The sequence below is a fragment of the Rhea pennata genome, chromosome Z (assembly GCF_028389875.1).
Source record: "Rhea pennata isolate bPtePen1 chromosome Z, bPtePen1.pri, whole genome shotgun sequence".
Classification (NCBI taxonomy): Eukaryota; Metazoa; Chordata; class Aves; order Rheiformes; family Rheidae; genus Rhea; species Rhea pennata.
Genome location: NC_084702.1, coordinates 38,230,618 through 38,245,248, shown reverse-complemented (window position 1 = coordinate 38,245,248; position 14,631 = coordinate 38,230,618). Strand labels below are relative to the sequence as shown.

The window sequence follows — 14,631 nt, the reverse complement described above, 5'->3', positions numbered from 1 at the left end:
TGGGTTGTACAGAGTACATCTCATCCAAACATGCTTTATATGCAGTCATAATTAAATGCAGCTACTTCTGATGTGGAGTGCTATACACTGCTTGCCATAGACGATACTAAAAGGCAAGGAGTGTTATAAGACAGTTGTCTGACTTCAGGTAGACAGGATATAATTGCCTGAGTCAGAACTTATCCAAAACAGCAACTGTGATAAATACCTCTTACCTGCAGTAAGAGCCAAAGTATTCTTACCAGCCTCAGTTACATATTTAATATGAAATTCAGCTTCTGTTGGAAAAAAAAGCATCTTTACCACATTTGAAGGTATGGGTTCAAAGCAATTTCTGTTGGCTCTTTACTTATGTAAACAAGACATTGATTGCTCCTGAACAACCACTACCACATCCTAAATCATCCTGAATGTAACTTTTAAGCTTTACTTCAAAGGACTAGCCAGGCCTGAACCTACTTGCCTGTAAATTACAGCCAAAGATGATCTACCTGCAGTTCTCTTAGAGGGGATGCCTGACAACCAGTTAGAAACCAAACATAAATATATAAGCGTATCTAAATGCTAGATCCTGCTGCCTATGTATTCGAGACAGTTGGTACCTGTTTCGATGTTGTTCTCTAAACACTCAGACTTCAAAGCAAAAGAATTCTAGGCTCAACAGTGCCGCCCAGGGGCCAGCTAACTGTTGGTGAACGTCCAAAGAAGTCTCTGATTTTATTTGTATGAGCAAAAACGTTTGTAGTCATTATATTTAAAGCAGTTTCCTCAAATATTTTCAAAAATTATCTCAAATATTTTGAATACTGCAAGAGCTAAACAGAATGTGGAACAGTAACCGAGTAATTTTTTACACATGCTAAGACATGCTTAATTTTCAGGCATGAGCTCTGCAAAAGTTCCATTTAAATAAAATAGAAAAAATCTATAAAAATCTAATTCAGTAACAATTCCTTCTAGCACAATAAATTGGCTAATCTGAAAAAAGTTCAGTGAAGCTTTGCCAAACTGTTTCGACTGAGATCTTGCAAAATCTAAAAGATGCTTAGCTTCACTTCACTACAGCTACTTAGAATACATAATATTGTCTCTAAAAATTTTACAGAACTAAGTCTTCAAGTTACTTAATTTCTGTACAATCCATACTTTGCCTTCTGCACAAGTGAAAAAAAATGCTTAAAGATTTAAAATTAGTTTAAAGCCAGAAGCTGTTTTTGTTTCACAGGAAAAAGGGGGTAGAATAAAGCAATGCCTAGAAATATACCAACGTCCATTCACCTAACCCTTTGTTATGATAGTTTCATGAGACTAACAAGGTGCAAAAAATAGCGTTGGATTACCTCCACAATTATAAATTATTCAGAGGGAAAGATGGCTCTTTAAGGATTTAGAAATGTACATCTTTAACTTTTTAGGTCTTAGGTTGAAGACACAACATAGGGGCATAAATACAATAGTTTAAAGCTTAACTTTTAATCTCAGATTTGGCGAGCTGTTTTCCAATAACTGTGCACAGTGAGCTTCAAGAACGTCAAATTTGGAATTATTTTCTTATGAGTGTTTTTTTTAACCCCTTATGAATGAGGAAAAAAGCCCTCTTTACCGGATTTCTTAAGGAAACGAGACTCCCGCGGCGCGTGCGTGGGAGTTGCCCAAGCTCCCCAACGGTCACCTCAGCCCGGACCGCGTGAAGCGTCTCGCGGGCGCTGAGGGGCAGCGACCGCGCGCGCCCTGGGGTCGGGGGAAGAGAAGAGCGGCGCGAGCGCGACCGTTAACGGCCCGCGGTGGAGCCAAACGCACACGCGCGCGCACCTGCGGAAGAGCAGGGCAGCGTCGGAGGACTGCGGCCATCGAGGTCCGGCCTAGAGCGGCTCTAACCATAGAGGTCCGGCCTAGAGCGGCGCTGCCACGCGGCGGGCGGCGCCTGCGCGCACTTTCGCTTCGCGCTGCCTTTGAAACGGCGTGGGTGAAGCGGGGCGCGCGCGGCGGCGGTTGCTCGCGGCGGGGCCGGCAGCGGCACCATGGCGCCCGTGCTGAACCTCAACAACGAGGTGAGCCCCCGCGTCCTGCGCGGCGCGGGAGCGACCCCTCCCCGGGCGGCTGAGCCGGGGCTCGGGGCCGGCGGGGCAGGTGGAGGCCGCGGCCGCCGGCGGGGAGCGGTGCAGGGGGCGCCGCCGGGCCGGGAGGGGAGCGGAGCGGAGCGGAGCAGCCGCCGGCCCCGCCGCCCTCGCGAGGCCCTGCGTCCCACGGAGAAGAGCCGCGCCGTGGCTCTCCCTCTGCGAAAGTCTTGCCAGCCTCTTTGAGGAGACGGACTGCATGTAGGGGTGCTGCGTGAGTGCTGGCACGTGTGTCTCGGTTCAGCTGGTACCTTAGTGTACCGTGCAGCCGTCGTGTTGTGTATTACTGTGTTTGTGCTCGTTTCACAGGTTGTTCTGGTGGACTTACCTAAGTCCTCAGCTGCTTCCTCATCTCCTGTTACCCTATTTCTTGGAAGTGGAGGGGCTGAGAATGAGGAATTAAGGTGTTAGAAGTAACTGTTTTTACTGTACTTTTAAGAAGCTTGGTGTCTTGTATTTCTGTCCGGATTTCTTCACACTCTGCAGCATGAATGAAATCAATTTGGTGTATATCAGGTATCCTTTGCTGGATTGATTGCATACTTACAAGTCATCGTGTACAGTAAATGTGACCCACCTGAACAAGCCTTTTATGTGTGTTTAGACTATGGGTGCTATAGCTGAAGAACTGTTGATAATCTTACTGCAGATGTGTTGGACTAGTTTCTGCAGATATTAAATGGGTGTTTCCAGGATTCCTAGATAACTCACAGTCTGGTTACAGTTGTGTCTGCAGGACAACTGCAACTGTAAATTATATCAGTGTTCTCAAGATGAAAATGCATTTAAAATAGATCACATGATTTAGGCTCTTGCTAGCCCTGAGAGAGGATGGGTTGCAAGTTAGAAACTTAGCAAGAGGTAGCCTGTTTATTAGGAAAAAAATGTGTAATCTGATATTGTATAAAATATCTATCTGTTTAGTAGCTTACTACATGCTTTTAGTCCTTATTATTAACAAATGTAAGGTTAAATGTAGCTGACATCATATTGAAATGTGCTGGTAGATCACCAAAGAAAGAGTACTTTTCACTCCCTGTTAAAGCAAGGAGTTTGTTAGTTGATCAAATTTGAGGAATGATTCCTCATCTGTTATTGAAGAGACATGTAAATCAAGCATTCATTTAATGAAGAACAGCCAAACTGTTCTTCAGGAAAAGATAGAATAGAATGAGTTTCTGTATGAAAGATTGAAACCCCTGAAAGATTTCAGTGTGGATACTGGTGGCACTCTTACTTGTTGTAGCCTGAATATCACCTTATCCTACGAGGAAAATACAAGTTAGTTTTAAGAAAGATCCCTGAAAGTGGAAGCCTTCAACAGAGCTCCTAACAGACAACAAATAGGCACTATCCAATAATAGGTGCATCCTGAGCAATAAGAGCAGAAATCCTGACTGCCAGCTCATCAGGAGGGACAGCAGGTCAAGGTGGCTAATGGTAAGATGCAGCCTCTTGATGGAACCGTCGTGCAAATAGATTAAACAGTTTTTCATTTCTTCACCTATGCTTTTTCAAAATGTCCTGTATTAACAACTGTGGTAATCATTCAAAATGTCTAAACTATTTTTTTTTATTTACCAACACCTGGATATCCTCCCTCTATTTATTACATTTACTGAGACGCTCTTATAAGAATGACTTACATCTAAGAAATCTTTATTCTTCTTTACCAAAGATGGAATTTGAGCTTTAATAAAGCAATGATTTCAGAAAGCCTAATCATTTCAACCAGCTGTTGGGTTTTTCTCATCTCTTCTTCCTATTTGGTAAGGGAAAGACTTACTGTAATTGAAAAGCAACTCTAAAATATGCACCTCTGGCCTACCATAATTGGGGGGGGGGGGGAAGCTAGGAATCATGTTTTTGTTTTTCCCTTCAGTTAGAGTATATGAATATATGAAACAATCTTGATGGAAGCTGTTTCAGAAAGAACTTTTAGTACTTAAATAGCTAATGAACTTAGTTATTTGTCTTGGCTGTATATGCAGTAGTTTCATGTAAGACAGCTTTACATTTGCTAGTAAATTTAGTTACTGTTACATATTTGAGTTTCTGGCAGAAGTCTGTTTAAAGTAGTTATTAATAACCTATAACAGCTATTAAATGATGGAATCTTAAGAAATTTGAGATGATAGATTTCAAAAACACTCATTCATCTTGAGCTTAAAGAAAAAACAAATAGTGTGAGAATAAATGTTTCTTGATAACATAAACTGACACCGTTCTCTGTTCCAGGCTGTCTGTGTATTCTTGTGAAATGTATTGGTATGGGTAAAAGCTATACAGCACTTGTTTTATATGGATAAGATATATTTGTCTGGTATTCCCATACAAGAAGGATAGTAAGTTATTGCTTGTGTAGGTTGATTCAGTCCAGTGTAAATGTATGACGAGGTTTTTCTGATATTATTGTCATGATGAAAGGGAAAAAAAGTTCTTAACAAATTTTATTAGTGCAGGATAAAAATCAGGCCTCTGGTGCCAGTAGTGTCTTGAAGTAAAGTGTAAAAGTGTTTTGTGGTGAAAGAAATGTAGACACTTTATTAGGTGATTCTTTTAGTTTTTACCACTAGTGAGACTTGAAAGTGGGTTATTGTTATGAAAATGCAGTCCTTTAGGTAAACAAGACAAATGGAGACTGTGTCTTCTTTCCTCCTGACAGATTTTTGGCTAATTTCAGTGACATATAAAAAAAAAAAAAAAAAAAAAAAAAAAAACCTTCAAAAAAATGTTTTGAATTATCCTTTGGATAAAGAATATTGTCTCTGAAATAGCATCCTCTTAACAGTTCTAATCTAGCAGTGAACACAGAATGAAAACGTGCTACTGTTAAGTGACTGTCTGAATGGGATCTGAAGTTTCTGTACAGTTGCAAGGATCCCAGGTGAAGGTGGAGAGAATTGTGCTGAAGTGAAACAAGATAGAAAGATACAGGAAATCAGACATAGTTAGCTATTTAAACTAATTAGTTTAGATGTTCTGATTGTGTTTCATTACTTTTCACCTAAAGTTGTAGAAATTGGTGTAATAGCTCCAGAAAAACTATCACATTATTTCCATGGTATTAATATTCTATCAAAAGTGTATAAATGTTCTGTTTTCTAATTGCATATATACCTGGATAATTATGGAAAATAACAAAATAGTGTTAGAATCCACAGTTAGCAAGATCTGATATTTTTAAGAAGCTGTCAGCTTGCTGCTGGCAGATAAATGGTACAATTTCAGTGTGACTGCATTGCTGAAACAAAAACTTAGAGGAGATTTAAAGAAACAGAGAGCTTCATAATTCAAACATCTCATTGCTGTATGCCTATCACACTTTGATTTCTGTGCCCACGAGTGAGGAGGGGGAAGAAATATAAACTTCAGAAAGTTGGGGCACAAAGTAAAAAGGAAGAAAGGAATTCTTGAGGAAGAAGAGGAAAACCCTGGGTTTTGTTTTATGGGGAGAAAAATTGTGGAATGGCAAAGCTCAGAGGTTTGTAGGGTTTTTTGTTTTTTTGCATCAGCTGCATATGATTATGCTTTTGCAGGATTTGTCTGTATTAAGCCATAGTTACAGTCTCATCTCACAATTTTATAGGCATACAGGATGAAGGAATCTTAATTTTTTGTGCTACATACGTTTTCTATTTTAAAAGCCTTTCTAAGAATTTTTAAGTGTCTTGTCACTAGTTTAATATTAGAAAGTGCATATAAATCAACTTCTTCTGAAAACATTTGCTAGATGGCAGCACATAATCACCCACTGCCATTGACAACGGCATATTTAAAGGGAGATACCTCACATGTTTAGTATGAAAAAATGATTGTTGATCAGCAATGCATAACACAATACACAACAAAATGAAACTAAAGCTCGTGAATGAAAATCAAGTCAGACTTGCGTTTATTCAGAACTTATATTTCTTAAATGATGTTGTCCTATTTTTAATTGTAAATCGCTAGCAGAGTATGACAATAAAGAGTTTGTTTCACCTTCCCCACCATTTTTTGGAAGTGAATTCTGGGTGTAATTAGTTAAATGAATTAAACTGCAGAAAGCTCATGAAACTAATGCAAAAAAACTCTCTATGAGTAGTTGTACAAATATATTCTTAAGTATATCTATACAAGTGCTGTAATGGCCAAAGTTGAATATTAGTAAGGTGTCTTTTTTTTTTGTCCCTAGAACATACGAAATTTTATAAACCAATGTGATAAGACTTTTGTAGGATGAATCAAAGATGCTAGGCATATACATATCATTTGTCTTTAAATATCTATGAGTGACTGCAAGGCGTGCAAGAGATAATTGGGCAGGGAGGGATACTCAAGGTTCATAAGTGGTTAGACAGGATCATTTTAATGAAGGACTTGCATACAAGCCGCACAGGAAGCCCCAGGAAGCGCGAGGAGGGGTTGCCGATGGTAGGCTGCTGGACGCGCGGGTTGGACGCCCAGGCAGGACTAGACTCGCTGTTTGTAAGGGCCCCTTACTCTACTAGAACTGCCCCCTTATCTGAGCTCCACTAACCTTTAGCAGCTTCTGCCTGGGCATCAGCTAGACATTGCTGGCAAAATGGAAGCTGCGTGCCTGGTCCTGATAGGAATTTGATCAGCGTGTAGTTTCGCACCCTGGGCCTGCCACCATGTACCCTGCCAGTCACTGACTCCTTGCCAGGTCTGCCGCAGATGTTCTCACTGCACTCCACCTCCTGATGGAGATGTGGTATCGGTGCCACCAGTGTGTGGGCAAGGTTCATGCATGCCTTTCTGGTATTAGCTTAATGGGCGGTAAGGTATTATATAGAAGTTCTGTATGCATACGTGTTACAATTTTATTTTTTATGTATTATTGTGTGTGTGCGTATATGTGTATAAAACACAATATATTTAACATATATAATGCAATAATATATAATACAATTTTGTAATATAAACTTATACGTTTTTTTATATATATATATATATATATATAAATATATATATTTATAAAAATTGAACTAATCAGCCCAGAAGCAGGGCCATAATGTGTTTTCCCCATAGTTCTAAATTTGACAACCCGTTACAACAGTCGCTACTAAAGGTTGTCCCGTGCTGGCTCTTCAGACTTTACATCATGTAATGCTTGAAGGAAGCTCTTTACCTTGCGGATGTTGTTTCATGCACTCATTGCAGTTCCATCGGTGTCCTGACAGCTGTCAGTGTCCGAGGCTGGGATGTAGAGCGGCAGTGCTGTGGCTCCACTCGGCATATTCGTCGGGTCACAGTTCTCTGGGCAAGTCTCCTACAGGTGACATAGACTGGGACGCTTCCCCTTTGATTAGTACCAGGTGTGTGTCTCCTGGCCCATCAGCAATGATTTCGCCTTCACCTCTTCAAGACAGTTTGAGTCGATGACCCCCATGATGATGTCCGCCCTCCAGAGAACTAAACTATTACAGGGCACCATGCAACCATAACACCCTCGAGGTGTGGTGGCTGCCAACCCTGTACTCACAAGGTGACAGCTCTCTGGGTCTAGGATTATTTCTTGGTGTGGCAGTCACAGACTCAACCCTGCACTGCCAGGCAGGGCTTGCCTGGGGAGGCAGGCTTGGGGTGCAGCCCTTGCCCTCTAAGCACGTGCAGCTACCCCATGGATTCCCCTTGGAAAGAAGCACATGGGGCAGAGCTATGCAACGAGCAGTCGCTGAGGAAGACAGCTGCCTGACAAATGTTTTTGTTGCAAATGTTTTGCATTTATCAAATGTATTTGTTTTTTGGAACTTTGATATTAGGTGAATTTCTCTCAACTTTGTTTTTTATAATCAATTGCGTGCTGTAAAATCATTTTTCTCTATAAAAGCACTATGGACATTTACAGATTTAGTAAATTTGAGCTTTTTTATAAAACAATGTTTTCAGGTAATGAAAATGATTTGCAAACAATGCTAATTATCTGTTATTATGTTCTTTTTTTGTAATAGGTAGAGTTGAAATTTAAAAAAAATCTTTGGAGTAATTGCATATGCATATGGATGTTTTTTCAGTCTCCATCTAAACAAAGTACAGGTTTAAAGCATTACATATAGGGAACCTAGTAAGCCAGCTCAAGGCTATGGATTCCCTTCAATAAGTGTTTGGGTCCCAAAATTGCATGTTGTGATATGTCAACATGGCAATACTCAGGCCCTATTATTTTTTAGTTTTAGGAGTGACATCCTGACCTCTGCATTATCTAAGCTGCAACTCAGATGAGCAAGATATTGAGGAAGTAGTCTGGACGTACGGGTAGGGTTTTTCACTGGTGTACCACGGGGGAAAAGCTTAATTTATGAAGGAAGTCACCAGTAGTGATTGAAGGTGTCTGAAACTATAGTCTGTGTTACATCGGCTATTCTGTGAAGCTCAGGTTTTTGATCACAGTGAAACTGAAGGAGATACATATTTGGAAATGCCACTTTGCCTGGTGTAACATAGATAATTTTGTGTTTGCGGTTAGCTGGTTAGACACAGCTGAGATGACAAAAGTAAACAGCAAATTAGTTGTTGCTGATAAACTTCCTTTTATGCATGCCTCTGCTCCCAGGTTGCTCTATGTCAACTTGTAACTGAAAGACCAAATGCATCCTTTAACAGTAAATCACTTTTGGCAGTGTGGGTTTCTGTATAATAGTGAAAGAAACATCCTCTCTCTTTGTCTTATTGGGTTATCAGGTAGAATTTTAAAAGAGAAACTTATTAGATTTTTTTCCCCTTTTTAGTATTTTATACCAAAGTAACTACTGTTACCTAAGAAACTTTTCTTAAGTATAGTTGTAGTCTTTCTTTACCAAGGTTTTAAAATAAACAGAGTCCTAGACTGAAATTTCTAAAGTAACAATGGCTGAGGTCTATGGGTGTTAAGGGTGTTTAAAGCAGTCTGAAACAGTAGGTAGCTAGCTCACCATGGTGATTCAGGATACTCTTTAAAATAAAGTAGCTGCCCCCAAAGATCGACTTAATCGCCTGTTCTCTCTCCATTGATTATGTAGAAATCTAGAAGATCCTTCAGGGCAATTTAATAGTCTTCTACACTGACTTTATAGCTACTGAAAGCAAGCCTACAGGGAAAGTGAGGTGCGGGGTGAGATTTCTGACCAGTTATCTGGTATTGGATTGAACTGTGAGATGTTATCTCTCACAATTGAAAATGTCATGCACTTCTTTAAGATGTGCCTTTATGTGATGAAAGAAACACTGCTTTTCTGTGTAACAGCTGAGTTGTTGGAAAACAACTGACCAGCAGTTGAGAAATGTGGTTTGTAGGTTTTCTTGGTCCGAGATGGGTTGCATCCTGTGATCTTGATCACCAGCAGAGTGCACTAATCACAAATACTAACAAATACTAGCTCTGGGCCACTGTCCAGGAAGGAGAGTAGCCTTCATGGGGTGAGGAGGAACCTGGATCTGTAGATCACCTGTGGATGCATTTCCTTAGGGAAAGTCCTTGGCTGTGCTCCAAAGCCTGCTTATCCAGCAATTAACATAATGTATGAATGGCCTCAGAGGAAATAACAGAACTCTGGACTCTGCACCACTAAAGAAATTCTCCTTCTTGCTGGCCTACAGTTGAGTTCCCTTTTACTATTTTATCTCTGGCTTATGAATCTATTATCTTCTTGGTTTTTTCCTTACATATTAAAATTGGAAAGTAGCACTATCCTGCTCTAGCCCCCATCCAGCATGCTGGCCAGGCTACTCTCTTGGAAGTAGAAGCAGATCTTTTAGACTTCCTCACATTGAAGAAGGTCTATAACTTTAGGCTTTTTGTTTCTGGTAAGTGCTCCAGACTTCTAGACTTTTTCAAATGTCTCTGGTACTGTTCTGAGCCAATATGGTTAAGCTGTATTAAAATATATGTCTTAGGGGACTTAAGCCAACTTCAGATTTATCAGTGATAGTTTCCAATTTCCTGTATGACCAGGTGGTTAGCACTTAGACACCTGTACTTTTTTGAAGTATTTAAGAAATTCTGTGGTTGAAATGATCGCTTTGGCTGAATTCTGGCACCGAGAAGATCGACATAATCTCAGTTTGTATGTGGTCTTAAGTACTTTGCTGAAGCTCCTGCATGCAACTAAAATCAATCTAATCTTCATTAATGTATAAACAAGGCACAAGAACTATTAAAAAAAACTTCTACACAGTTCAGAACTTTCTAACTGAATAACTAGTTTGTCACTTTTTTTCCTCAGAGTATTGGCAAATGACAGCTTCTTACTGTACATTATAAGCATGTACAAAGTTAGAGAGCAAATGGGAATAAAACTTTGGATTACTTTAAACTCTGGATTACTTGGCAACAATCATGTTTTAAGCTCTATGGAAATACATGTTTTAACTTCTTGCATTACTTGTGTTACTAATAAATAATTTTGAGCACAACAGTTTCTTAAAGGGAAAAAAATTTTGCTAGATTGGGCTTGAATTCTGCTTAAAACTGTTCAAGTGTTAAATTACTGACATTCTTTTACAGACCATGTAAATGTCCTAAGGAAAAGGTCTCTTGAAAGCTTATGAAATTTCCAAACTTATACTCTGTGAGATAGAATTCTGAGGAATTGTTTCTTTTCTTTTTTTTTTTCTTTTCTTTTTTTTTTTTCCCTAGGAACTCTTCCAGCAGCTGTTTCTAAAGTTTCTAGAGTTGCCACATCATCAGTTATACTATATTAACAGCAAATTCTGATCATTCATTCACGCAGGCTTACTTTCAGGAGATTCCTGAAGCAATTAAACATGGAAAACTATTCAGTTATTTGCTGCTGGCAATATTGTATACAGCCATTATCAAACTACTATATTTCAGGAGAGGAAAGAAAACTTTTCTTTAGCTGAAGTGGTTTATATGAAGTGTGTGTGGTAGGCCACGTAGACTAGTAAGATGCTCTCGTAAAACAAAACATCTGTGGTTTCTTGGTGTGGTAGTGTGCAATAATGAAAAAAGCATGCAAACACAGTCATGGGAAACTCAGTAACTTATTTGAAAGGAGTGGTAAGATACTTGCAGCATACAGTATAGCTTTTTTTGTCAAATGTAATTTATTGGTGTGTATGTATAGGACTTTTTAAAAAGAAAGAAAGCTTTCTGATACAGTAAATGTGCTTAATTTCTTACTAGTATGATTGCAGTGCTTAATTTCTTACTAGTATGATTGCAGATATCTTTCTGCAATGTTTGCATTGCTGGCTTTGAAGCTTGCAAACGAAGAAAGAAGCAAGGATGAAATGGGAGAGAAGGCAGAAATTATGGTGTTACCTTTGTAACAGATTTGGGATTTTATTTTTTCTGAAGGAAGAATAGCAATTAATTGTGAATTGCTAAATGATACAACATTGATAAGATTCTACTTTGTTCATCTTATGCTAGGAACGTCAGTAGCGGAGCGCAATTAAGGGAAAAGCATTACTTTCAACACACAAGTGGCTAGCTACTAGACTCTGACCTTTTTGATTGTGTTTTAGATCATGTTAGCGGAAAAGATTCTGATTTTATTTGAAGAAAGTATTTGATTACATTGCTGTATTTCCTTTGCAAAGATGGAACATGCAATGACATGTTTCTTCGTTCTGGGATTAATAACAAAAGAATTGTGTGTGTATTTATAATAGAGTACTTTAAATGTGAAGCAGTTGTCATGTTTTAGAAATGAAAATGTTTGGTTTCAGTTCACTTTTGTTCTGGTGTATTTTCTCCTTTGTAGTTGCTTGGCTTTTGGAGCAGTCATGTCTTTCCATTCTGTAATTCCTATATTGAGTTAATGGGCTAAAATTGCATCAAACAAAGAGTTTCTGTAATGGTTCTTAGAGAACTTCCATTAAAAATCAGTAGTAAGTTTAACATGAAGATCTCCAGGATATCAAAAATGATCTAGGGACTGTAACTCACAAATCTAAGTTTCAGAATAATGTCTAGAGATCAGTCTAATTTACCCAACTACATTGGAATTATTTTATTGTGTGTTTGTAGACTTGTTTGAATTCTTTCTATCGGTGGTCAAGCAAATACTGTATATGGGGTAGCTCTCAGCAATTGAATTGGACAATTATTTTAAATATTGTCATTTAACAGCTCAGTAGAGCAGGTTAGTTTGAAAGGTCTTCAAAATTGATACAGTGTGAAAGAGTACAATCTCGAAAATGTCCTGACTAGGTGCAGGAGCTGAGGTTGAGGACTACAGTGGCTTTTTGATTGCCTTTTTTAATGTCTGTCACTTGTTTCTGAGGTTTGTTTTGGGAGTTAAAATTTCCTTTGATGACTTAGCTTCTGTCTCTTTCCTAAAAGAAGTTTGCACCTTATCTAAAAGCACAATACAAGCAGGGAGCCTGGAGCAGCTGTTTATTTTTGGAAACTATTCCATAAAAAAGTACCATCTTCTGAACTGGCTTACGCTGTTTCCAAACACTAAAATAATGAGAATAAGCCAGTTTCAAATAAAACCCTCTAAACTTGCTTTAAAATTTTATTTATACCTTCATTATTTCTGATATTCTTCTACAGTTCAGGAGTTCTTAGGTCATTTCCCTAGACTCTGGCCTAGGTATTCAATGGAAAATGAAGGCTCGCCAGCAAAATGAAATTGGCCAATGGGAATTTACTCCATGAGAGTAACTCTTGTTACTTTTCAAACTAAAAATAATTGAAATAGCATTTATTTTTCCTTGAATTGACGTGTTCCCAAGAAAACCCACCTCCTTCATAAAAATAAATTGTTAGAAGCTAATGGTGGAGAAATGAAATTTCATGTAACAGTACATGCTGTGCGTCGTTGGATAGAGCTGTCAGTAAATGCCAAGTATGGATATTCAAATCTCTAAGCAAATAGGAGAACACTTCCTATTAAATTTGCACCCATTATGATATATCGAGTAGCTAATTTCTCAGTTTTTATGGTGGCAGCAGGCCGCAGTGATTTTTTTTTTTTTTTCAGAATCAGTTATGCTTCTCCACTGTTTAATGAGTACACTCTAGAAAACGCCTGAAATCTGACACAGATATGCTAGCATAGAGAGATACGAGTGAAGAGTTGCATGAGAGGCTGGTAAAAACAGTTTTGGATAGCTACTGGTTCAAAGGAATGAATAAGGGATTTCATCCAGAGGCAAAAATCACTGGGGGACTGCTGTAAAGGAAATGAGTAGCATAGGAGCAGGAGAGTATAAGTCACACTTTGTTGCATGATAAAATAGGAATTCCAGAGGATTTAAAGGAAAGGGGGCAGTTAAGGTGATTACTTGCTGTTGGAACAGTTTGGAAATAGGAAAGGATGATAGAAGGGAGGGAGGAGGGATATAGCTGGTAACGCTTCAAACTTGTGGGGCGGGTAATGAGGTGTGTTGGAGCAGAGGAATTACAATGACGGATGAATAGAGCTCTCAAAGAGAGGAGGTGCATGTGGTTGACATGGAAAAGGGGGAGGCTGGAGAAGAAGAAAGCAGCAAGCTTCAGGAAAAGGGAATCTCCCAAGAGAACCAGCACTGGATGTGGGGGAGAGAGTCTAAAAGGCTAACAATAAGCATACTATACTTAGGTTAGTAATGTGAGAGCAGCTGTCCTGTTAGAACAAAGAAGATTTTGCAGAAACCTTCCAGCACAGTTATAAGTCATTACTAATATGGGGATGGCTATAGTATATCTTTCAGATTTAAGATCTTGACAACTGCCTGAGAGAGAATTAATTGCGCAAAAGTATAGTTGTTAGACAAAAGAACAGTGTCAGCCAGATATCTGTCAGGGATATTGAAAACTCTTTATTTATTCCTTCTACCTTTTATAATCATTCTTTTCCCCAATTTCTATTTTACTTCATAGAAAAATTTCCAGAAAGAATGCTGATTATCGGATTTCTCTGTACTTTTTGAAACAAAGTTAAATATTTCAGTGGCCTGACTTCTGCAAACCTGTGTGCTTACGAAAAGATCCCATAACAAAATCAATTTTATTATATCTGGTCTCCAAGGAATGAAGAACACTATAATTAGTATTGAAAGTTAATCCTATGTTCCCAGAGAATTTTTTTTCCTTCCAAAAATACTGAAGAATTTTATGGAACTCCTGATAAAAATACCTGGGGCCTCACTTTTTATTTTAAAAATTCTTTTGGCTTAATCTGTAGGCTAGAGTACCCTGCCAAGAAGAGAAATTAAGTAGAGACATGATAGCGTAGATCTTAATGGAAGAGCCTTTTCGGAAGGGAGATAATACACGTAATCTGACGTGCCAACAGTATTGATGTATATTTGAAAGTGACAAAGGTTACCTCAACTTTTGGTGTTTTTCAGCAGTCCTTGACAAAGGCAGAGTATTCATCCTCTCTGAACAAATTAGAAAAATCCTTGATGCAAGTCTGGACTGCCGTTATGTCAGCAGTTGTCAGTGCATGGTCCCTCAGGCCATGGCGCTCGCTAGAGCTCTGTGGACCTTGAGCTGGTGCTGTGCTGGCTGGATGCATTGGGGCACCCGTTGGCATGGTGTGGAAGCTGGCCTAGTGCTAGGAGCAGCACG

At 39.0% G+C, this 14,631-nt stretch overlaps 1 protein-coding gene across 1 annotated transcript in view; it reads left to right on the top strand.

Annotated features, from left to right (window-relative positions):
- Positions 1-1,957: 1,957 nt before the first annotated feature.
- The window catches only part of SRFBP1 (serum response factor binding protein 1), a 70,899-nt gene continuing 58,225 nt past the window's right edge, over positions 1,958-14,631 (top strand). The window contains exon 1 of the mRNA XM_062599693.1: positions 1,958-2,051. Coding sequence (XP_062455677.1) covers positions 2,022-2,051 — 30 coding nt within the window. The 5' untranslated portion in view covers positions 1,958-2,021. The remainder of the gene's footprint in view (positions 2,052-14,631) is intronic.